General features: G+C 57.7%; 1 protein-coding gene across 4 annotated transcripts in view; it reads left to right on the top strand.

Moving 5' to 3' along the window:
- The window catches only part of ROR2 (receptor tyrosine kinase like orphan receptor 2), a 151,599-nt gene that overhangs the window by 105,267 nt on the left and 22,195 nt on the right, over window positions 1–24,137 (top strand). For 3 of the 4 annotated variants that reach the window (XR_006820884.1, XM_046023920.1, XM_046023922.1), the window contains exons 2-4: window positions 8,444–8,521; window positions 20,258–20,545; window positions 21,276–21,306. Coding sequence is in view for 3 of the 4 variants with exons in the window: in XM_046023920.1 (XP_045879876.1) it covers window positions 8,444–8,521; window positions 20,258–20,545; window positions 21,276–21,306 (397 nt within the window). In the remaining variant the exon portion in view is untranslated. The remainder of the gene's footprint in view (window positions 1–8,443; window positions 8,522–20,257; window positions 20,546–21,275; window positions 21,307–24,137) is intronic. The other variant, XM_046023921.1, reaches the window with a different exon arrangement.

Below are 24,137 nucleotides of genomic sequence, written 5' to 3'. Positions count from 1 at the left end.
CTGTGAAGGGTGACTGCTGAGTGGTCCGTCATTCTTTTTGAGTTCTTCTTTTCTTTCTAAACCACTTTATCGAGGTACGGTTCACCTTTGGGAAGCCTCGCAGATGTCCTGTACACCGTCTGATAAGCTTGGAGGTCGGTATATGCTCATGAAACCATCACCATATACTCTCCTCCTCCAGAAGTCTCAGCTTACTGTCCTTATTACTGCTATTATCGTGGTGTTTTTGTTTGTGTGATAAGAACACAAACTAAGGTCCCTTAGTTTTCAAGCCTGGGTTCCTCAGAGTCACGTGTCGGTCAGGACTGTTGTGCGGTTAGCCGGTCACTTGTCAGATTTTCTCGTGCACCTCGCTGTGCGTCTTGAACCTTGCGCCAAGAGGGTCTTGTGGATGGACGTCGGTCCAACCTCAGACTTCACTGCCGGTTCTTGATGACACCAGCGGCGAGGGGCCAGTGTCTTCTCCTTCCTGGTCTTCCTGGGGCGAGCGTCTGCCCTTCCACGTGTGCGCGGCACTGTTGACCCTAGAAACACATCAGACCTTTTCACGTTCCGTGTGGTCCTCTGGGTCTGCGATTCCTCGTCTATTCGGGGCCGTGCTCGTGTTTGCTGCCATCAGAGTCAGCAGGAGGCAGTTTGCTGGTGTCCTGTCATGTCCCAGCGGCGCCACGCCCTCCTGCCTCCCTAGGACCGCCGCCCCAGCCCACGGAGGCAGACCTAGAGCCTCCCCCAGGTGCCTCAAGTCCAAACCGCCGCTGCTGTCCAGTGACCTCCGTGGTGCTTCAGAGCATCAGCTCTCCCGACCGTCAAAGCGCACGGCAAACGGGCACAGCCCACCGTCTCTCTGAGGCTCGGTCCTTTCTCTCGGATGAACTTTCTGTTTGTTCTGTGGCTTTGGTGATGTCTCTGAGCCCTGAGCTGCTTGGTGTTGGTTGTGTTGGAGGCAGAGTGAGTTCGTCTAGATCCTCAGGCCTCCGTCCTGCGAGCCGGTTGTACCGCGTGTTGCCGGGGGGCCTGGGGTCCCTCACTTAGAGTGCGCCTTGGGTGCACCTGCCGCAGGGGCTGGTGCCGGCAGCCGGCGGCTTGTGCTGGAGCGGCACGTGGCCATGTAAAGGCGTGCGTGCATGCTCAGAAGGGCGTGTGGGGCAGAGAGGATCGTGGGCCCCAGCTGAGCTCCCGGGGGCATGGGGAGGACTGTCCGGTCTGAGGACAGCTGTGCAGGGACGTGCTCACACGCAGTGTGGAGGAGCAGGGGCCGGGCCCGGACTGTGACCCCATTACCCGCCTGAGAGGAGGACACGTGGCCAAGAGCCTGTGCCGGCCGTAGAGCCCCGAGCACAGCTGGAGCAGGTGCAAACAGCCTGCACGCTGGGGCCGAAACTCGGGGACACCAGACCACGAGCACGACAGGCCCGCGGCACTGCCAGCGTCTGGGTTCTCCTCACACGGTCGCGGAGGGCTCCCCGCGTGCCCGGGTTCAAGGTCCCGCATGCAGCTGTCACCCAGAGCCTGCCATCGGGGACCCGCTTCTGCTGACATGGGACAGACACGCCACTCCGGAGAGAGATGCAGCCAGGGCCGGGCAGGTGACGTGTGGGCGCAGGCATTTTCAGTGAGGTGCGCGGGGGGTCATCGCTGGGGCGGAAGGAGGAAGGGGTGGGTGACGGGCAGGGGCAGAACAGACGCAGGCCCCAGACGGGGAAGGGGCCGGACCTGTTGCCGAGGCGAGCTCAGGAGGTTGCGTGTGCGTCTGTGCGTGTGTGTGTGTGCGCTCGTGTGTGGAGGGGCGGATGAAGGGAGTCACCCTCAGAGGTAACACTGACCGGTGCCTCTGTCTCGTGCTGGACTTGGTGGGGTCCTACAAGCCAGGCTCCATGTCTGCTTCTTCCACTTAGCCTCATGCTGTCCGGCTTCACCTCCCCTGCCCCCGCGGACGGTGTGGGACGCTCCTACGAGAGGCCCATGTGACCGCTGTGGGGAGAGGGGCCCGTGGAGCCTGTCCAGGGGCTGTCCCCTGACCCTGCAGAGCCAAGGCCGCCGGGACTGGGCACGAGCCCCGAGGGGCTGGGAGCATCAGCTCCCAGTGCCTGTTGGAGACAGAGCGAATGACCTTTCGTGCCGGGTTGGATGCAGAAGGTGGTTGGGAAGGACTTCAGGACAACCAGGTCCGCCGCCCTTGCCGGTGGAAGGTGGTGTCGGAATCTGGGAGGGGCGGCCGCAGGGCAGCGGTCTGTGGAGGGAAGCTGGGCTCGTGTTCAGACAAGCCGAGTGATGCGTGTATCCGCGTGAGTGGGTCCTCGGGCCTCTGGCGCTGACTTTCTGAGGGTGGTCTGAGCCACAAAGGTACATTTTGGGGACTCTGGGCATTTCGCCGGGCCTCAAAGGGACGGAGGTGGAAAGAAGAGGGAAGCTTTGCAGGCCCAGCTCAGAGGCTATAGCATGCGGACGACTGGGGCGGAGGAGACGCTGGCACGGGAGACAGGTACAGGCGAGGGTCCGGACGCGGCACTCCCGGGAAGGGGCCGTCAGGACGGACGTGTGGAAACTGAGGCAGCAGGTACGCGCTGGGCTGCAGCTGCCCCGCGGGGACGGTGGTGCTGATGGAAGTAAGCATCGTGAGAGCGGGGGCCTGGGGGTGCAGGCTCCAAAGGTGTCCCGGCCGCTGCTGGAAACCTCGGGACACAGAGCTCAGAGGACAGCTCTGTTCCGACTGATGTCCGCTAGACGCAGCCACGGGACATCTTCTGTACGACACAGAGGGCATCCAAAGGACGGACTCAGGGTGCTCGAATCCCTAGTGGGCTGTGCGCGGTTCCCTCGGGCACGCCTCTGTGTGGGTCCAAACCCCGGCTTCGTCTGTCTCGCGGAGGTCTGTTTGTCCGTCTGCACCGTGCACTTGCAAACGCCGCTTTCAAGTCAGTGTTCCTTCTAAGGCAGCCCTGCGACAAATAACACCCCTTTTGCGGGCTGCACCGGCTCCCCAGAAACAGGCCCACTGGAGTCCCAGCCCCGAGCATCCCGAGTGAGACCTTGTTTGGACGGACTGTCTCTGCAGGGATCATCAGGTGTAGATGAGGTCCTTATGGTGGGCCTTGATCCAGTGTGCCTGGTCCTTACAGGAAGAGATCAGGACACAGATGTGCCCAGGGAGGGACAGCGGCGGGGAAGACGGCTGGCTGCCCCGGGCCGGGGTGGGGACAGCCCATGGAGAAACCAGCCCTGCTCACCCCGGCGTCCCCAGACTTAAGCCACCAGGCTGCAGCGCGTCCTCACTAGCAAACTCATCCAGAAGCGACTTAAAAAAATCCATGTCACCACCTTGATTAGAGCAAACATTCACGCCCGTTTGCTGTTTAGTTTCCACAAGCTTGAGGCCATCCCTGCTCTGAATGGCTTGCAGAAGGGCAGCAGGACGAGGCCGCGGGGAGAGAGACACTGGACTGCCGCTGGCTGCCTGCACCCATTGTCCCTGGTCGTCTTCCCGTCAGCCGTCCGGGCCTCGCGGCTCTGGGTCCCGGGGGCAGCGTGGGGAGGGCCGGGCCTCTCAACCCCGCCCTCAGGCACCGAGAGGGCAACACCTCTTGCTGCGGTGGGGTCACACCTGACTCCGTTTGCTTCCCGATAAGGGTCATCCTTTAAAAAAAAAGTATCTTTTCCTCCTTTACCTTTAAACAAATCTAGGGATTTGAGCTAAAAACCTTGGTGTGGGAACAGCCAGTAATTCAAGTCTTCCACGGAACCAGTGGGGACCGAGAGTACACGAGGAGTGCACACCGCGTTTCCGTCGGCCTTTCTCGGCCGCGCTGGGCAAGTGACGCGCGGCCCAGAGGGGAAGTGGGGCCGGGCATGGCCTCAGTGGACGGGTGTGGGGCGCTGGTCTCACCTTCCCTGCCATGGCCGGAGGCTCTAGGTGTCTGGGAGGAGAGAAGGATGAAAGACCCCGATTCAGCCACAGGCTCACCAGGCCCTGACAGTGGGGCCTTTGTTGGCGGCCCTGGGGGCCATCAGAGACCCCGAGGGGAGAAAGCGATCGCTTCAGGCGGTGCCAGGGCAGGGGAGCCGCGTCTACACTTGGCTCATTGGGGGCTTTGACGTGTTTGCCGTCCAAGCGGAATCGGAGCAGAGTAGAGTTGGGGACGGTCCGTGGTGACTCTGTCGGGTGGCTGGAGTTGACTTCGTGTCCCCAAAGCAGGGCCGGGCCAGCCCTCGAGGGAGGCACCCGGGGTTAGCACGGGTGAAAGCCAGACATCAGAGACCGTTAGGACCCCAGCGCGAGGCCCTGGCGCACCTCCCTGCCCGGTGGTGTTCCAGCTCCGTGAAGACGCACACCACGGCGTTTTAACCGCCGTCCTCCCCGACGCTGACATTACGGGTCTCTTTCCTAGTGACATGCCTTGTCTGGCCTGGCGCCCGGACGGATGTACGCCCCGCTGGGGGCTTTCTCCCCTCGGCTCCTTCCCAGTAATTAATTTCTTTCCTGTGGCCTGGCACCCCCAGCGTCACGCTGCTTCTCGTCGCTTCTCGCCGCGCGTGTTGGCCGAGCCGAGGGATGGTTCTGGAACGCGTGGCCGGCGTTTCCTGTTGCGAGCGGACGGGCCTCTGAGTTTTCACTGGGAGATCGTGTCTGCCCTTGCGGAGGCCCCTGGCCTGCTGCACAGTCAGCCCTGCAGGCTGGGGGTTTTCTGGGCCCCGACTGCTGTTTTCCTCAGATCCTGGAAATTACACCTTCTCACGAGGATGGCCACATCCAAGAGCGCCAAGCTTTGGTGAATACGGTGCCCCACTAATTAAACAGCAGCCCTGCTTTGAAGTTGTCTGGATATGCCGGGGAGTACATCCAATTAAATCACAACAAGTGTTCCTGATTCCGATCAACAGGTAGAGATTAGTGGGTGGAGAGTGTGAGTAAAGACCGTTCTGAGAGACACGGATCCAAACAGAAAGGCGGCCTGGACTCCGGTCCAAGAGCGTGGGTTGAGCTTCGTTAGTAAATTCTTGCCTAATGGTGTCTCCGCTGCTAACGAGCACGCCGCGTCTTCGTGGAGAGGAGCCTGTGAACCGCAACACGCCCGCGTGCCAGCTCTGCGGAGAGAAATTCCTCCTCCGACAGCACGAGTCGTGACTCCCCATCGGAGGCCCATGCTGCGAGCCGGCCCAGGGGATATCCCATGTGACCGGGTGGTTTGTGGTTCCCACGCATCTCCCTGCCTCGGGCCAGGCTGGGCTCCGCCCTCCGCCCCGAAACCCTGAGGACTTACCAAGCGTCACCAGACACCCGGGGCGAATCCCAGCGTCGGGTCACCCTGCAGACGGCGGCCAGTTCAGCCGGGGCAGAGTTCCCGGTTCAGAGCCGATATCCCCATGCCTGGTGATTAAGGCCGGACCCAGCTCAAAACCCAGCTTCTTCCAAGTGACTTCCGTGTGAGCTGCCGCTGGCCACTGCTGCGTCTTTGCGCAGCTTAGATGCAGCCCATGAGTCCACGGCCCCGTGTCCCTGAGCGTCCCGCACTCCTGCCTGGCTTCGGCCGAGTCAGGCGTCAGGAATGAGAGGGCGCTGGAGGCCGGCTCTCCCCCGCCCTTCTTTACCTGTGAGCCTTGGGGGCGCTCAGGGACCGCATGACAGGACGCGGACTTGTTTTCCACTGAACTCTCCACGGAGGGGAGTTTTAGGTTTGTAGGGAGCCGTGGGGTGTCACGAGGTCCCGTTTGTGCGTCCCCGTCTCCCCTTGTGTTAAAGCTTCCATCATGGGTGTGGTCTGTCCGTCACAGGCCTGCTTGGGCCGGCTCATTGTTCTCACCCCAAACCCGTGTCCGTCCTGTTTCCTTGGACTCTGTATAGCGTCTCTGCTTCCAAGCACTGGAGGGCAATTTTGACAGGAACCAAACTGTACGTGTCGCGCATCGCTGTATTAACCCGCCACGTTGAAATCTGACTCACGTTAAAGGTTCTCCTTTCTCTAATAGTTAAAAAAAACGAATAAGGGGCGAATAGTCACGCCGACCGGACAGCAGCGATGGTTCAGTGCTCCTGTGACTTTGCTGGATACTTAATAATGACATTTTGATGGGTTTGGGAGAGTTTTGTGGCCCTTTAGTTGGTTTTGGCTTGTGTTTATTTTTGGGGTGTTTGAAGGCCTTCTGGGGGGCAGGAGAGACCCTGTTGGAATCTGTGGAAATGCGGGCCTTTGCTGTCGCCTGTCCCCTGTCCCCAAGCTCATGTTTGGCCCCGTGACATCCGGCTTACACGTTTGGGAGGTGTGGCGTCCGACTTGCTGCTGTGCAGGAGATCGACGGTTTCCAGCGTCAGACTCTCCATGGGCTCCTTATTTCTCGGCGGGAAGCAGCAACAGAGCCCGGTCGTGCTCCGACTTCAGGCGTCCGCACAAAGGACCACGGCCGTGGGCCGTTCCGCGTTTATTCACATACGTGACTTGTCTCGGGGGCCTCTGGGGTCCGCCTGGTGGGCGCCTCGAAACCTCAGCCGTGTTTCCAACACGCACGTGTCGCTCTGCCACCGAAGCGCCTGTGCTGAATTTTACTGAATCGTAACAGAACTGTTTAGGGCAAAGCTGGAGGCTGGAAGAAATGAGAAATCAAACCCCGTTTCTGTGCTGACTGGCACGACCTTTTCCGACAGACGCTTCCCGTTTCTCCGGGGCCGGCAGAGCGCGGCGATCGTCTCGGGCACCTCCCCGTGGGCAGCGCGCGTCTGGGTGACGCCTCGGGTGCGGGGGAGTCCGTGCTTCGGGCCTGGGGGTGGCCTGGAGCAGCTGGCGCCCGCTGCACGGTGGGGCTGGGCTGATCGTGCTCACTTCTCTCCGGGCTGTGTGTTTACTTGACGGCTCCACACCCCTGGTCAGTTTCCAGGCAGTGAATGACGCTCACGCCTCCCAGCGCCGTGTACACAGTGCAAGTGTGTGTGATGTCCGCGGCCTCTCTGCCCTTACACGGTGCTGCGGGACGGTACGTGTGGGGTGCCGGTTTGCCGTTGCGGACCCCACTGGAGTGTGAAGTGAGCACGGACGCGTCGACTGCCTCGTATAGCTCCTGCCCGTCCCCGGGACGCAGCCCCGATGTCCGACCGCTGTTTACGGGCCCCTGGGCTGGGTCATGAGTCGGGGGAGAACGCTAGGGCTGCTCCAGGAAGGACGTGCCGTTTGGGGGGTCGTCCCAGAGAATCAGGTGGTACTTCCGAGGGGTGATCGGGGACGTGTGACGAGAGCTCCGGACGGCTGGTGGAGTTTGGACTGGACATGATAGGAAGAGGGAATTGTCCTTCAGTGGCCACAGGAAGCCTGGGCCGGGGCAGAAACAGCCTCTTGCCGGCCATCTGGGAGCCGGGGCTGGTACCCAAGGGCACAAGCCCGTGGTCGCCGGCGCGTCCTGTGATGCACTTGCTGGTGGGATGGACGGATTGGCTCGGCGGTGCCGCTGCCCTCACGGATCCGCCGGCCCGCGCTCGTTCGGCTCAGCAGTTAGAGGACCCTTGTGGGCCTGGTTCTCTCTGCGGACCACTCGAACCCTCTCGCAGAGCTCGGCGTGAGCAAGGCTTCACCCTGAGAGCGGCCGGGAGGGTCTGGTGCTTTGTTAGCTCTCGCTTCTCATTTAAGAGACACAGTGGGGCGGCCCCATCTGCATCGCATCAGAAACTGTCTCCCGTGACGTTTTAAAACCACAGTGGTGGATACACACGGCCCAGGGTTCCCGTCACCCACTTCCGTGACCGTCGCTGTCCACGCCGAGAGCGGCTCTGTCTGTGACCTGACGTCACCCACCCCCAACCCCCCACCCCGACCGGAGGGAGCGGGTCGAGGCCAGGCTGCCGGGTGACAGTCTGAAAGTGAAGGGGCGGGGGCCACACTGGGGTATGGGGCCGGGCGTCCGTCGTGCCCGCCCTGCCTCCCCCTGGACCCGGGGATGGGCGCCCGCCGGCTCGTGCGGTGCTGCCGGCTCAGCAGACCAGATCCGCACTTGCGTGGGGTGTGGGTGAGTTTGGGGGCGTTGCTCCTGTGACCCGTCTCTGCGGGGTGGACTACTGGTGCTGCGGGCCGACCCCGGAGCTGGGAGCGGAAGGAGCAGCCTGGGAGCCTTTGCGGTTCGGGGCGGATGCGGGGCTGCGGGGCCGACGTCCAGGGGCGGCCTGCGGATGGGCTACCGCCGGGCTTTGTCTCGCCCTCCAGTGCTGGAACCTCTCCCGCCTGCATGGCGCTCGGCATCGGTCCCCTGTGCATCATCGGCGCGGGCCGCAGTGTCCGCGCTCTGCCGCCCTGGGGGCGCCTGGTGCTTCTGTCCCACACGCGGCGCTGCAGGAGCTTCCGGAAGTTACCGCAGGGCCCGTGCCGCCAGGTGCTCCGGAAACGGTGGGCAGCTGGGCTGGAACGCTGCGTCTCTGCTCGGGGAGCCGTGAGCCCTCCCTGACGTCCTGCTGTGCTCTTCCTCCCAGGGGACCTGCACGCTCCTGACCCGAGCGACCCTTTGGGACAACTGGACGGACCAGACGGCCCCCTCCCAACCCCGAAAGGTAAAGTGCAAGGAGCTCCGGGTGGGGGCAGGTGTTGGAGAGCGTCCTCGGGGTCCCACGAGCGAGGCCCCCGCGGCGGGCATCTGTCCTGGAGGGGGGGCTGCGGACCCGGGGCGGGGCACTTGGGAGCTGGGGCTGGCCTGTCGGCGGGCGTGGTGGCCTGCCTGCTGCCACACTGCCGTTAGAGCCAGCCGGAAGGTGACGGTGGCAGGTCACAGGGCATGGAAGGGGCAGGTGGCCTCTGGAGGGAGGCAGGGGCCCGAGCAGAGCCTGAGGAGCTGGACTCGTGGCCTGGCCACTGTCACCTGCGGACGGGTGGTCTTCCTGGGGTCACTCATCACCCAGAGGGCGTGGGCGGCAGGTGGCCGGCGGCTCACTAGTGGCAAATTCTCTGTCTCGTGCTGCGCCTTTCCCACGGGTGGCAGTCCGGGTCACCGTGGGCACAGGGCACACCTTGTCAGCCTCTCCGGGTGGCAGACTCGATAGGACACGTTTCTCCCGATGCCGCCCGTGTCCTCGGGGAGTCGGCCCCCTTCCTGCTGCACCCTCCGTCCCTGAGTCGTCTGAGGTCACCGTCTCAGCCCGGCTGCCGTTACGAGACCCCACACACGGGTGGACGCTTCAGCGGGAACTCGTTCCCCAGAGTCCTGGCGGCAGGAGTGGGGTGGGGAGCCCAGCAGGGTCGGTTCTGGGGAGGCCTCTCTGCCGGGCCTGTGGTGGGCGCTGTCCTGCTGTCCACGCGGCCGACAGAGTGCTCTGGCTGCTCCCCATCAGCACGCGGATCCCCCTTGTGGGGACCCCTGGTGACCGCATCTGACCTGATGCCCCCAAAAGTCCACCGTCAAAGACCAGCCCCCGGGAGCTCTAGGCCGTCAGATACACGGTTTGGGGAGACTCAGTTCAAAGCCTAACGACTGTCTATTAAAACATTCGCTTTCGTTCTGCTAACCCTTTCCTTATTCGGAGACCGGAAACCCATCGTAATTTCTTAGGGCCTGCACATTCGTGGGTCTCATGACCCCGTAGGGAGGTGTTTTCCTCCACGTGTCCACGGCGGGGACTTCTGGACGTCGAGCAGCTGGGACTCGTGTCTGCCGGCCTCAGTCCAGGGGCTGGCGCGTCCCTGCACGTCCCGAGGGGCTTCCAGGGTCACACGGGGTCCTCAGCTCCCTCCTGGCTCCGGAACGCTCACCAGCGTATACCGTGAGCTGAGGGGTCCCTTGGCTGAACCGAGGGCACGGGGCTCCCTGCTCCGTTGGTGGTGACGGTGTGTAGGCCTCGCCGGGACCTCACAGGGACCCGGGGTCCTCATAGGGGCAGGCCTCCCTCAGGACAGGGACGCGTCCCTCCCTCAGGACAGGGCTTGCACTCTGGGTGCTGGGTCTCGGGAAACATTTCTTAAGAAGGAAGATAGTTTTTGGTGGTTTCGATTCTGAAATCATTTCTCAAAAGGCTCACTCGGCCCACAGTCCAGATGGCCCACTCATATTCCACACCAGCTGCTGTGGGAGGCCCAGGTGCATGCCGGGGACCCCAGAAACCCGGCAGCACTGTGTGTGGTCTCTGCCTCCTGAGGTTTCCATACTGGGGAGTCGGCATCCTGAGTCCTTGACAGAGCGGCTCAGAGGAAGAGACAGGGATACGGTCAGCTGGAAGGAAGGGGAGGGCGTCCTGGCGAAGGACAGGATGTTACTCTGAGAGCTGAAGAGCTGACGGGCAAGGAGAAGGGTGTCCTGGGCCGTGGCAGTGCCTGTGCAAAGGCCCTGAGGTCAAGACAACTTGGTGTCTTGGGGCAACTGAGAGGAAGGGCTGGGGTAGCTGAGGTCAGAAGGGTCAGCAGGGGCTAAACCAACATGGCCCAGTACCAAGGCCATCAGCCGTGTGCGGGTTTTAAATTTAAATCAATTAAATTAAATAGAATTGAGATTCCACTTCCTCAGCCCTCGGAGCTACATTTTAAGTGCTCAGTGGCCACACGTGGCTAAAGCCGTCATGGCCCAGACCAGAACATTCCCTCACCACAGAAGGTCGTGTTGGGCAGCCCAGGGTGGGACACACACAGCTATCCAGGTGGCAGAAAAATGTTCTGTTTTATTCTGGGGAGCCCTGTTCTCCACGGTGCAGGGTTCTGGCCTGGGGCACCGTGTCGCCAGACCGCGCTCCGAGAAGATCGTCCTGGTGGCCCGGAGAGCGACAGAGGGACCGTGCGAGGGGCAGCCGGAGAGAGTAAAGGGGAAGATGGGAGGGAGGTGGGACTGGCTGAGGAAGTGTGGACACCCCCATGCGATCCACGTCCAGCGTGACCTCAGCCGCAGACCGCAGTCCTCCGGGAGCCGCGTTGACAGCAGCTGCCCTCCCCCCGCCCAGGGGCAGCATGCAGGCCTCCGGGGGCCCGGCTTAGGTCTGCAGGAGCCGAGGGACGGGGGGGCGGGCACCGCCCAGACACGGCTGCGCTTCCAGCAGCGTGGGGGGCAGAGGCGGCGGTGGGGTGGGAGGCCCCGCGGGCCCCCAGCAGGGAATTCGCCGTCGCTGACCGAGGCGCGGAAGTGCCCGTGCGGGGCGTTCGCAGGACTTACTCCCACCGGCCACCAGCTCCAAACATGGAGAAGCCAGATTCTGTGCCTTGGGGGGTGTTCTTGGTCCTCCTTTTTGGTATTTGAGCAATTTCTCCAGCCCCCAACTGCATAAGCAACGCCGTCTTCTTGGCTGGGATTCGACTGCCTCCACTCCGCTGCTGCTAAGCCACGTGCGAACGTGTGACACCCGGGCTGCTTCCTGTCCACGGCTCGGAGGCACTTGGAAGCCTGCCTTCCCTCCTCCGGCGCTCAGAAACGGTCTGCGCGGGTTCCCTGCTGATGCCGGTGTGTGTGTACGCCTGTGCGTGTGCACGCGTGTGTGTCTGTTTGCTTGCGTGTCTCTGCACACGTGTGTGTCTGCGTGCTTGCGTGTGTGTATGTGTGTGCATGCATGTGTCTGTGTGTGTGCCCGTGCGTGTGTGTGCACACTGAGGGGACAGCATGCCCATGTGCCCCCGGTCGCCGGAGGGACGGGGTCCCAGTGCGGTGCCCACCCAGGAAGCCGTGGCAGGAGGCATATGCTGTGGGGCAGGTGTGACCGTCAGCGTGAACCCCTGTTCCAGGTTACCGGACCTCAGCAGCACCTTGGGGACGGGATCCCTGAGAATGGCCACGGGGAGTCTCAGGGACACCCGGGACCCCAGTCATTCCCTTATAGCCCTGTTCTCTGGCTCTTTTGTGCGATGTTATTTCCTCTCGGGTTATAGCTTTTGCACAAAAGGACACTCACTCTGCCCTTCCTCTCTGCTCCCCGGGCCTCCTCCTACGCTCAGTGACAGAAGGAGTCGGCCTGGCCATGCCAGACTCACTAATCCCCGTGCTTTTCTGTGCCACTCCGGGGAGCCTCCCTGCTTGGCCCTTTTGGCTTAAATCGTACAAAACGGAATGAACAGCTGGACGGACTGTAGGAACCACTTCCTTACTCCAGTCGGCATTTGTGAGCCCCCCCCCATCTCTATGGAACCTCTGGTGGGTGAAGACGGCCGGTGGGCCGGTCCCTCGGAGAGAGAACCACGGTGCATCCTCCGAGCAGACTCGGATCTGGGCACGAGGTCCGAGTGTAGACGGTGTCTGCGCTCGGATCCCCAGCGCCACAGAGAACGCTTCACGTATGTAGGCCGGTGGCTGGTCCTGAGACAGATCCCCGAGCTAAAAGCCTGCGTGGGGAATAAACACGACAGACACGGTGACTTACAGCTGAAAAGTTTGCCTGAAACTCCCGCGTGCCAGGGGCCCGTCCCCACAGGCCTGCAGCTGGCCCACGGACTCCAGGGAAAGTGCGGGCTCAGCGCTGGGTGGGTGTTGGCCAGGAGCCCGTCTCCGTGCTGTGTAGACACACGGGTAAGACGGTGGGTGGTGTTCTGTGGCTCGCTGTTGCCGGCACGACCCTTACCGAAGCACCTTTGGCCCAGCAGCCATTGGCTCTTGCGTTCCAAGGCTGAGTTTTAAGTGCATCTGTGACACGTCGTGGGTTTTGTAAAATCAGTACTTTGGAATGTTTGTGGGAAGTAGATCCCCTCAGAGAGCCCAATGGCGGTGCTGCTGGGCTGGCGCAGCCGGGCCTCCGCCTGCACACCTGGTGTGCGCCTGTCCCCGGGGCATCCTAAATCACGGGGCAGACGTCCACGCCTTACTCGCCGGGATGCCCCTGCCATTTGCAACGTGCGGGGCTGTGCGCTGACCTCAGGTCCCCCTGGGCAGAAGAAACAGAAAAATCAGCAGAGCCCTGTGCTGGCATGGCGACGAGGCCCCTTGCTCTGTCTCCCGAGCTTTGGGTTCCCAACTCCTGTAGGACGCAGGGATTGATGAGCGTGTGTGCTGGGTGCATTTCTGGAACTTCTGATGTGTGTGTGATGGTTTCCTGGAGTTTGCTGCAGGCGTGAGGGCTCCAAGCTGGCGGGTGAGTTGAGAGCTCACCCCGTTGCAGACACAGGGTCAAGGGCTCTGAGCTCAGTGCTGCTCCCCGGGGTGGGGGGGCACGTACGGATCTGCCTCGCTCCTTCCCACCACCGGGAGTCCACGGAGCCGGGTGGACCATCCAGGACGTGGCCAGACTGCACAGCGCTGGGAGAGTACCGTGTGGAGGAGCTGGCCGGTCGCACCGGCTCCTTCCTTCCTCTGTCCCTACCCATCCGCTGTAGCTGCTGAGGGCCGTCACACCCAGGAACCACAGACAGGGTGTGTCGAGCCACAGAAATCTGTCTCCCAGTTCTGGAGGCCAGATGTCCACCAGGTGTGGACTTCCTAGGCTCGTGGCCGCATCTCCCCCTGTGTCACGTGGTCTTCTCTGTGAGTCTGTGCCCGGATGCCCCTCTTCTGATAGGGACGTGAGCCTTTGGACGAGGACCCACCCGCGTGACCTCATCTTAATGTAATCACATCTGCCACGACCCTATTTCCAAATAAGGGCACATTCTCAGGTTTCGGGGATTAGGCCCCAACACGTCACCAGGGCCCCTGTTCACCGCAGGACAGGACGGACACCCTCCTCCGAACGTGCAGACGTTTGCACGCACTTTTCTCAGGACCTCACGTTTCCTTTGCTCCTGTTTTCCCACGTTCTCTGGTGCCTGTCATTGCTACTCTCGCATGTGTCTCTCCTGTTCCCGTGGCTGCTCTGCTCGTCCACCCCACCTGCTGCCCCCGTCTGCCGCCGGTTCTGTGCAGGCCACTAGACAGCTCAGCGGGGACGTCTGAGCTGCAGTGACCCACTGCCCCTGCCCTCGGCTGATTTATTGGCCCATAAATGCTTTCCCCAGAAAAGAGCGCTTTATGTGCTCCAGGGTGCTCTCTGGGTCTCCTCCTCACCTGCCCGGCAGGCAGGTCGTCTGTTTTATCTCCCCCCAGTCAAAGCCCTATGGCCTTGTGACCCCTCGCCGGCACAGCTTTCCTTGTCTCCTTCTCAGACCAGTCAGTGTGGCCTGGGAAATAAGCCACTCCTCAGACACCTAGATAATCCGACCAAGTCCGCGGACATGTGGGCGGTCCGCAGGGACTTTAAACAGACACAGAGTAATCACTGATCTCTCTGCGAGGCAGGCGTGGCATCCCACGGGGATGGGTTCTCCCGTTACCTCTGCCTTCGGTGTGTTTTCATGCTTGGACTCGGCGCTGCCGTCCGGAGTTAGGGGTGAGCAGAGAGCTGGCCCGGGCCACAAGGCCACGGAGTCCATAAGCATCGTTGTTAAAAGTCACCGTACTGTGCAGCAGGAGAAACACTCTTGGGGATGACACTTCTGTCCTCCCTCTCCCGCTGTGGGGCACCGGCTGACCTGTCAGCCAGGTCCTCGGTTGTCTGGGTTCACCCCACTTGGGCTGTTCAGTCGTGTCTGGGGACGTTTGGGGGCACACCCAGAGGGAGCCTTGTGAGCTAGAAGAGGGCTTAGCAGAAGTTAGTACAAACCCCATATTTTGCACAAAAGAGAAATGAAGCCGGAGTTTAAATGGGCGCCAGTGAATAAAGCCAAGGGCCGAGGCAGCACCGCATGTCACCTTGAAAGAACTTCCGTTCTGGCTTTCATTACGGCCCCGGAGAATTAACGGTAGCTACAGCGGTGGACCAGACTAACTTGGCCACCCTCCCACTTAAATTACACACAAATGCTCCGTAAGAATTCGTAAAAGAGGCCACTGCTTAGATGAGCTTGCAGAGAGAGAGCGAGGAGGAGCAACGCCCAGGAGGCAGAATTGTGACGGCCTTGGGCAGGATGCCCTTGAGGTGGTCCCGCTCTGTCTGCAGCCTTGGAGAACGTCCCATGGTTTCCTTTATCCGAGACAAAGAACTGTCTTCTGCAGATGTCACTGCTGGTGACATGGGCTACCCAGCCATGAAAGATGGCGTCCCCATGGGGCTTTGGGTGTATCCACAGACTCCAGAGTAGAAGGAACACCAGGAAGTCATGGGCACCTGGACAAAAGCTGGGGGTGGGCAATGGGCTTCTGAAGGTGCATCAGATTCTCCAGAGCAGTGATGCTGAAGACCCCGCACCCCTGACCCGTCCCCCGGCACCGAGCGTAAATGCTCATTAGAGAGAAGACCCAGGAGGGAGAAAATGCTGGCTGAGATCACATGATAAATAAATCCCTTCGTGTTACAATTTCACTTGGAATCGGAGGTATTATATTTCCTTCTATCAGAACAAATAAGAATCACAACAAAAATCAAATTTGCCTTAGGAAAATAAAAGAATTTGCACTTCTTACTCCCTCATTAAGGCCTCTGCATGATCATTCTGCTACAGAGGCTGTTCTGGAAGGCTCAGCTACAGCAGGAGTCTTGGGTTTCAGGGTCAGACTGGAGGGAATCCGGGAGGTACAGAGAGCTGAGTGTGGGAGGTGAGCCTCTGGCAAGGAGCTAGGAGCCCCAGGGACTCAACTCAAGGAACTCAAGGGGCAAGCACAGAAGACACTACCATGAGGAATCACACTCGGACCCGTGCCTCAGGAAACCCAGTTTACATGACGGGAATGTTCTTGGGGAATCCCAGGCCCTAGAAAACATGAAACATGAAAATTTGGCACTGCCTGTTGCAGGAACCCAGTCCTGAATGGGTTCCCACAGGAAACCAGCCCCACAGTGGAAAATTACAAAGCGCAGTTGGAGAGGCTTGGGATGAGTGGTGAGCTCGTAAACAAGGAAGCCAGAAGGATTAAAGATAAAGGAAGAAAAGGCTGTGGTGGGTTTGAAAACCAAACAGACCTTCTAGAAATAAAAAATTGTAGTCAGAGAACTGAGAAAATTGATGGGCAGGTCAAGGAGCGGAGGGTGCGCCGCTGGAGATGAAAAGAGACAGGGACTTAAAAGCAGCGAAGTGCACTGACGAACCCCAGACAGGAGGAAGTTTGGCATCTGTCTGGAAGATTTCAGAGGAGAGATAAAGGGGGCTTTAGAAACAATGAGGGACTGATGGGGAATTTTACAGAATTGATGGAATTGGGAATGGTACTGAGACCCATTAAGGCTACATGCAAATAAATCCACAGCTAGGGATACATGGGAATGGCAAAGACAGAGGGGAACTATGGAAAAGTAGCCTACGAGGGGAAAGTTTAGATAACCCACAAAGGGATAAGAACTACGTGACTTGCAGCAGTCAACACAGAAGCCCGGAGATGGCGGTGTAATCTCCAGTCTAGAATTCCATACCCAGCTAAGCTGTTACACAAGTGGGGAAGTCAGAGGTCACCCTCGGACCAAGACTGAGGGTGTTTACAACCTCAGTCCTTTACCCAAAGAGCAAATATGAGTCAGGATGAGAAAACACCTAAGTAACCAGCTATTCCCTAAGGGAAACGTAAGGGGAAAATGGAGAGTAAGGAAATCCAGTAGAAAGGAGGATTAAAATGAAATGAAGAATATGGCTCAGTGGGTTAAGCCTCTGCCTTCAGCTCGGATCATGATCTCAGGGTCCTGGAATCGGGCCCCGCACTGGGCTCTCTGCTCAGCGGAAGCCTGCTTCCCCCTCTCCCTGTCTACTTGTGATCTCTGTCTGTCAAATAATTAAATAAAATCTTTAAAAAAAAATGGAAAATGAAAACATTAAAAATAAAACTTGCCAGTTAAAAAACTCAGAGTTCACATATGCAGACACATCAACTAACGTGTTATAATTATATGTTGTTTAGAAGATTCATCTCTAAAATTTAATCATAAAAATGATTTTTAAAAATTCAAAATAGTGTAAGACCAAAGTACCCTGAGGTAGCTACCTTAGTATCAGACAAGTTCTCTTTTAGACAGAAGCCTTACACAGGGATCTAAAGAGGGAAGTTTAGACACCCAGTGACATAGTTTCCAATATATAGACACAACTTGACAAAATTACTAATAGTCAGTGACAAACACACCATCCGTGAACACAGGTGCCGTTGAGAGTTAGAGATAAACCGGAAAAATTTGAAAAATTTGACAAGCTTAATCTAATGGGCATATGTAAATCCCTGCCCCAAACAATTAGAGAAATACATTTTTTAAAATATTTATATTTATGTATTCATCGGAGAGAGTGAGAGAGCACCAGCTCTGAGAGGCAGAGAGAGAGGGAGAAGCAGGTTCCCCCTGAGCAGGGAGCCCGAAGTGGGGCTCGATCCCACGACCCGGAGATCATGACCTGTGTCAAAGGCAGATGCTTAACCGACTGAGCCACCCAGGCGGCCCAAGAAAACACATTCTTACCAATAAAATGTCACTGGCCCCGTGACATCACTTCTGCATGCAGGGGGTCATGGAACACGAGCAAAAATGTGGGAGCAGCTGACTGTCCCTCCGTTGGGGAAAAGGTAAAGAAATCATGGTTGGTTTGGACTGTGAAACATGCAGTCATTAAGATAAATGAACATCAACAAAGATAAATCCCAAGCTGACTTTGAGTGAAAAAAAGAAAAAAACTAGCAAAGAAGATCTTCCAGGGAAAATTTCTAAAAATGTAGAACAATAGAAATGTGCATCAGAATGGTGCATACCTGTTCTCAGGAGAGGGAGGAAGAGCTAGGAAAGTGTGGATTTTCGTTGAATCCTAGAATGTTTAATTTTTAAAAAAAGTGTTCTGAGTCAAATATGGTAAACGTTAGCATAAAATATCGATGTTGTGTGCACTGGTATCATATTTCTATTCGCATTTGTTGTGTGTTTGTACCATTTCAGTATTTAAAATTAAGTTGGGAAGAACTAACACTGGTCAAAATAATTAGGTAAAACGATATTTGAGCAGGATGAACTTTTAAAGCCAACGGTCGGTCACACCGTTGGCTATTTGAAGAAGATATCTGCATATAAAATCCAAGACAGCTCAGAAGCTATTATAACTAAGAAGATAGTTCAGTAAAGTGGCAAGATAAAAGAAAATTATACATGCTGGACAGAATATTGCCCTTCCAAAGATGTCACAGGAACCTGGGGACATGTCAGCTTACATGGTGCAGGGACTTTGCAGATGGGAGTAAGTTAACGATTTTGAGATGGGAAACGATCCTGGATGATCCAAGTGGTCCCAGCGTCATCACAGAGACCCTTACCAGAGGGAGGCAGAAGAGTCAGAGTCACTAGCTGGAGACCTGGTGACGGACACAGAGGTGAGTCTGGTCACCGGTCTTTGGAGGAACTGTCATTAGTGTGGAGATGAGAATTAAAATTCACCTTAGGCCAAGAAGAGATCATTGTTATTTTAATGCATCATTTGCTATTTTACATTACAATTTGATGACTATTTTATAAGTCCTACTCTGCGTTTGTGTGATACAGACCTTGATGAGGCATTTGAACATTTAACAATTTGAAAGTGCTTCCTGTGAAGCCCTCTGATTCGGTTGGGCTCTGGCCAGAACGCAGTGAAGGGGTGAGTGTCCCCTCATCTGTGACGAGGATTATATCAGAGAACCACTTCAAACGGTCAAGTCACACTGGGTTTATGTTCAGGGTCTCAGGGTCTAGGTTGGGAGCTGCAGGAACCCCGTTCCCCAAGTCCAGTGAGCAACTGAGTTCATGGAGAGGGTACAGGCAGCACGTCACCCTACTTGCTTCCAGGGGGATGTCATCGACGTGTCCCTCACATGACAGCTTTGCGTCCTCCATGAGAATTCTCTTCCACAAGTGAATCCCGTGCGCTGAGAAAAGGGTTGGCTAGGAGAGACTTAGGGTCGAATCTAATGATGGGTAATAATGCTTAGTGCTAATTAGGGACACTTCTCAGGCAGCTATCCGTCCACTCTCCCTTGTCAAGAAGAGCCATCCTTCCCTCATAAAATCCACAGCCGCCCATCCCCTCGGCCACTTCCTGTCACCGAACATCCGGGCCCATCTCCCAGCCTGTGAAACGTACCTCAAGGGTCTACTGGAAAGGCTGTAGTTTCCCAGCCAGTGAAGGCCAACAGATTCCTAAAGATACGTGCCATCTTTCCACTCATTTCTTTAAGAAAGCATAGGAACCTACCAGAAATCAAGCCAGAAGATTAGAGCGTGACTATATCTGATGGTCATTTCAGACTGCTGTCTTGTCTTAGTTTCGACTGAGGTGAGTTCGTCTCCTCGCGGCTGATTGTCCTGCCTCACTGCTGGGTCTGTGTGCTACGGAATTCGGCCTGCGTGTTTCTCTGGACAGCATGACCTCCCAGCCTTGACACACATGACGCACATTCACATGCGTCACACACGCAACAGATGCGCACACACCACACAAACACACACTCAACACCATCTGTTTCCTTCCTCCGTGGCCTGTGTCACCTGCGGACAGTCCCCAGCCCTGGCTGGATTGAGCCCACATTCCCGGCCCCGTGGGGAGCCCCGCTCAGCTTCTTCCCGCTCCTGCCCACGTACAGCCGTCAGCAGCACTCAGCCTCGACGTCCTTGTTCCGTGCAGGCCGAGGATTAGCTCGTTTTCGAGGATGTGTCTGGTGACAAGTTTTTCCTTCTTGAGGCTTGACTGGGTGGTGCGACTGGAGGGAGGACGGCTCTTCGGAGCGTGAATTGCGTCCTGAGTCCGTGGGATCAGGTGAGGTCGGTGCTTGCAGAGAGCAGCCCAGTTGACCCTCTCTTCCGGGCTCCACGTTTCCAAGTTCCTGCCGTCCAGAGTGTACCCATAGCCCCAAAATCAGGCCTCACGGTGCCCTCGCGTGGTCACTCGCGTGAATGCGTCTGCTGGGCGCACCCTCCCAGAGGCCCAACCAGGCGACTCCCGCCGGTGGCTCCCGCTCCTGCTGTAAACAGGTGTCCTTTCTGTGGCCTCTAGGTAGTCTCAGGTTTTGGGCATTTTTTGGCTTTTTGTTGGTGATGTCGGTGTTTTAAACCCCCTGCAGTGAGGGTGCCGAAGCGTCTCGCGTTTAAGCGCCAGAACGCTGTGACGAGTCTTTCGGAGAAGACGCGTCAGATAAGCTTCCTCAGGCTGCCGTGTCGGCGGTGACCGCAGTGCCAGCGAGTCAACAACACTTACTAATGAGGGGTCGTCAGGCAGAAACACGGGTAAAATGAGGTTGTGCCAGGACTGACCAAAATCCTGTCCGCATTTCCCCGGGAGCAGCGGCTGGTTCATTCAGTGTTCTCAGAACGTTCTAGAACATGAGCACCACCGGGGACGGAGTGGAGTGTGTTTAAGTGGGAGGTCACAGGAGCAGCGCCGTCCCCTGGCCCTCACCCAGCGTTGCCCTGTGACTGCTCTCCCCGCAGGCTACTTTCTGAACTTCCTGGAGCCGGTGAACAACATCACCATAGTCCAAGGCCAGACGGCCATTCTGCACTGCAAGGTGGCCGGGAACCCCGCCCCCACGGTGCGGTGGCTGAAGAACGACGCGCCCGTGGTGCAGGAGCCCCGGCGGGTCATCGTCCGTAAGACGGAGTACGGGTCCCGGCTGCGGATCCAAGACCTGGACACAACGGACACGGGCTACTACCAGTGCGTGGCCACCAACGGCGCGAAGACCATCTCCGCCACAGGCGTGCTGTTCGTGCGGCTCGGTGAGTCGGGCCGCGGGCCGCCGGCGGGCAGGGAGCCCTCCGCTGGACACTGACCACGCCCAGGGCGGCAGAAAGGAAATCAGGCCGTTCCCCGAGGCCCCTCTCGCTGTGCACCAGGTCCGGGCTTGACCTGGTCCCCACTTACTAGTCGTGACAGAAAGTAGGCTCCGACGCAGGGGTCTGGAAACCCGGCGAGCAGAAAATCACCCCAGACGCGAAGGGGAGCTTCGAGTGGAAGGGGACAACAGCCAGGCCGGCCACGCTGAGGGGGACAGGCAGCTGCTGTCCATGGAAGACGGGGCCCGGCCAGTGGGAAGGGCCAGCAGCAGAGCACGGTGACAGTCCCCCAGAGCACAGTGACGGTCCCCCACTTGCACGCTCATCACAGGGGGCGATGGGGAGGGAGGCATCCTCTCTGACCCCGGCGCACGGGCTCCAGACAGCTCGGGCCCCGGCTAGGAAACAGACCTTGCGAGTCAAGGTTAGATGAGGAGAGAGTGAGAAAAGACAGCCAAAACTCCAAAAAGTCTTCCAGCGTTTCTGCATAAACAGAGAGCGGGCCCCGTCCACATTCCATGTGTAATCTCGGGCAGCAGCGAGCCCGGCCCGAGGTCAGCTCACCACAAATGAGCACACCGGGCTGCCGCTGCTAGACCATTGGTGGGACTGGAAGAAAGTTTGATTCCAAATCGTGAAGGATTAATAACCTGCCTTTTTTTTTCCTTTTTAGGTCCAACACACAGCCCAAATCATAACTTTCAGTAAGTATCTGTTTCCCTCAAACCATTTTCTCATTCCCCGAGGGTTTCCGTTATGTAAGGATCTGGGATTGAAATGTGGCAACGAAATGTCTTGGCCGAGTTGGCTGGACGTTGGCTGGACTTTACAGGAGGATGTGGCTCGGGGCTGGAACCTGTTGGAGTTTCCACGGCCTCGCATCAGGGAGAAACGTCGTGAGGCCAGTGGCTGCGGGATCGTGACCTCACAGGGCAGCTGGAAGGGGTGTGGGCATACGGGCCAGGTGGCTGGGGACCCCCGGGTCCTGGAGACAGGGAGGCTCTTCTCACAGAAATCCTGGCCCTGCTGAACTGCAGCGCCAGCTGCGGGTCGATGACCGGTGTGGCCACGCACCTCGGTGTGCCCCGGCGCAGGCAGGTGTCAGCCCCCCTTCAGAGGTGAGAACACTGAGGCTCAGAGCCTGGCTGGTGCGTCTTCACCGAGCCGAGGCTGGGTGCTGGGAACCCAGGTGTCTTTTCCCCGGTGTCTCATCTCTCCATGTACCCGTCCATTTGGGGATGTTCTCTTCCCGGCCCTCCACGTTCTGTCACCCTGGACATGAGAACCGCTCTCTTTGGGGTTGTGTTCGAGGTTATCAGGGGCTCCTGGGCTCCCCTTTGTTGCCCAGACAGATCAGAGAGCCATTGCTTCACCCCCAAATGCTGCAAAGAGTGACACGGAGCTACGTGTGGGCTAATGTGGGCTCCTCCGTGGCCCCCCGGCTTCTCGGCAACACTGGCCCCTGGGGTGGGTGTGGGGACAGGAGCTCCTGGTCGCGTGCGCCGGGCGCCGTCCGCAGAGGTGGATTTTGGAGACATCGTGTGCTGAGCGGTGGCGTCAGCAGTCAGCTGTGCGGAGAGCGGGGCAGGGAGAGGTGAGCTCGGAGCCACAGCGGGCGGCTCTGGAGAAGGCGTCCGTGACTTCAGAAGTGGCCCTGCCTCACTTTCCCACACTTCACATCTTGTGTCTATAAATATTACACAACAGAGACGTGCAAGGGACATGTGGTTTATTAGGCAAATATCTATTGTATTTGCATATTTAAATTTCATATAAAAACTCAGCAATATTTTTGCATTTATTTTCTTCTGGGTTTTAATGAAGGATTAAAGCAGCACGTTGCCGTCCATCCTTCGGGCCATCCCGGAAACGTGAACGTTTCCCCATCCCGTGCCCCCAGCCTGGGCCCTGGGATCGCCTCCACAGTCTCGTGGGGATGCTGGGGGGGGCACCTCTCTCGGGATTTACCCCTACCTGGAGGGATACCCCATCCCACTGCCGTGGACTTTCTTACCTAAAAGCCATATTGGACTGATGAGCGGTCTCTCAGCTGATTTTAAATTTCCCTGACTTTCTCCACATCTCTGTCCCTGGTGGAGCGTGTGATGTTCCCACGGTGACAGGAACCTCCCGTCCCACATCCGTTGTGGTCGTCCTGTGTGTGTCTTGAGACGGGTGTTCGTTTCTTTAGGGAACGTTCTGAAGATGCTCCTTTTCTTTTTTTTAATTTATTTATTTGACAGACAGAGATCACAAGTAGGCAGAGAGGCAGGCAGAGAGAGAGGAAGGGAAGCAGGCTCCCCACTGAGCAGAGAGCCCGATGCGGGACTCGATCCCAGGACCCTGAGATCATGACCTGAGCCGAAGGCAGAGGCTTAACCCACTGAGCCACCCAGCCGCCCCGAGATGCTCCTTTTTACAAGCGATCCTGCTCCAGAGGTGTGCACGGGTTGCTTCCGTGCCATACGAGGACCCGATTGTCCTAAACTTGCAGCGGACCACCGAGTCTGTTCGTGCTTGCTGCTCTGAGGGAGGAAAACCCGTAGCAGCCACGTCGACTGGCTTGTTCGCGACAGACGTTGCTTGACACTTGTGGTTCCTCTTGGTCAACTGTCTCTTCGCGGTCTTTGCCCACCGCCCTAACCTGTGCCTTGCTGAGTTTTAGTGATTATTTATCTCCATCTTGATTATACAGAAATTAAAATTTTTCTGTCACTTCTCAGTAGTCCCCGATAATTGTACGGTGTTCGTGCTGTGTCTTCTTAGAGAATACCCTCATTTCCTTGAAGAGTTCTGGTGGTATTTCGATCGGAATGATAATGAATTTTAAGGTAAAGTTGGGGAAAATTAACATCTAAATTGAATTGTGTCAAAGACCACTTTCTTCAAACTTTAAGGTACTCTTTTTTCCTCCTATATATTTTTAATTTATTTATTTGAGAGAGAGACAGCATGCCTGTGAGCAAGAAAGAGGGGAGAGGGAGAAGCAGGCCTCCCGCTGAGCAGAGAGCCCGATGCGGGGCTCGATCCGAGGACCCCGGGATCATGACCTAAGCCGAAGGCAGACACTTCACCGACTGAGCCACCCAGGCGCCCCTCGTAACATTGTATTATGAAAAATTACAATCATGTGCAAAGTAGAAAGAATGACGGTGAATATCCAGTCCGTATGCCCCTGCCAGACCCTGCCACTTCCGTCCCCACTGCTGGCCTTACGGCCTCTGTCTCTGCCCATCAGTCTGTCTGTTTTATCTATTGCACATCTAGTTACAAGTGTCTGTGTATTAGCCTTCCCGCTTCTTTGCAGTTAAAACACCGCACAGCGAAGTGCATGGATCTGACCTAGCGCCTTGATAAGGGCCAGCAGGTGCAAAAACCTCTGCCGTGCAAACCCCTGCCCAGGCATAGAACATTCCAGTCCTTCTAGAAAGTTCCATTTTGTGCAGCTTCTCGGGCAACTGCCTCCTCCTCAGGCAGCCACTGTTCTCATTTCTTTTCTTCCAGGGACTCGTTCTATGTATTTTAGAACTTTCTG

This window comes from Meles meles, chromosome 11 (genome assembly GCF_922984935.1).
Source record: "Meles meles chromosome 11, mMelMel3.1 paternal haplotype, whole genome shotgun sequence".
Lineage (NCBI taxonomy): Eukaryota > Metazoa > Chordata > Mammalia > Carnivora > Mustelidae > Meles > Meles meles.
This window is presented reverse-complemented; position numbering and strand designations above follow the sequence as displayed.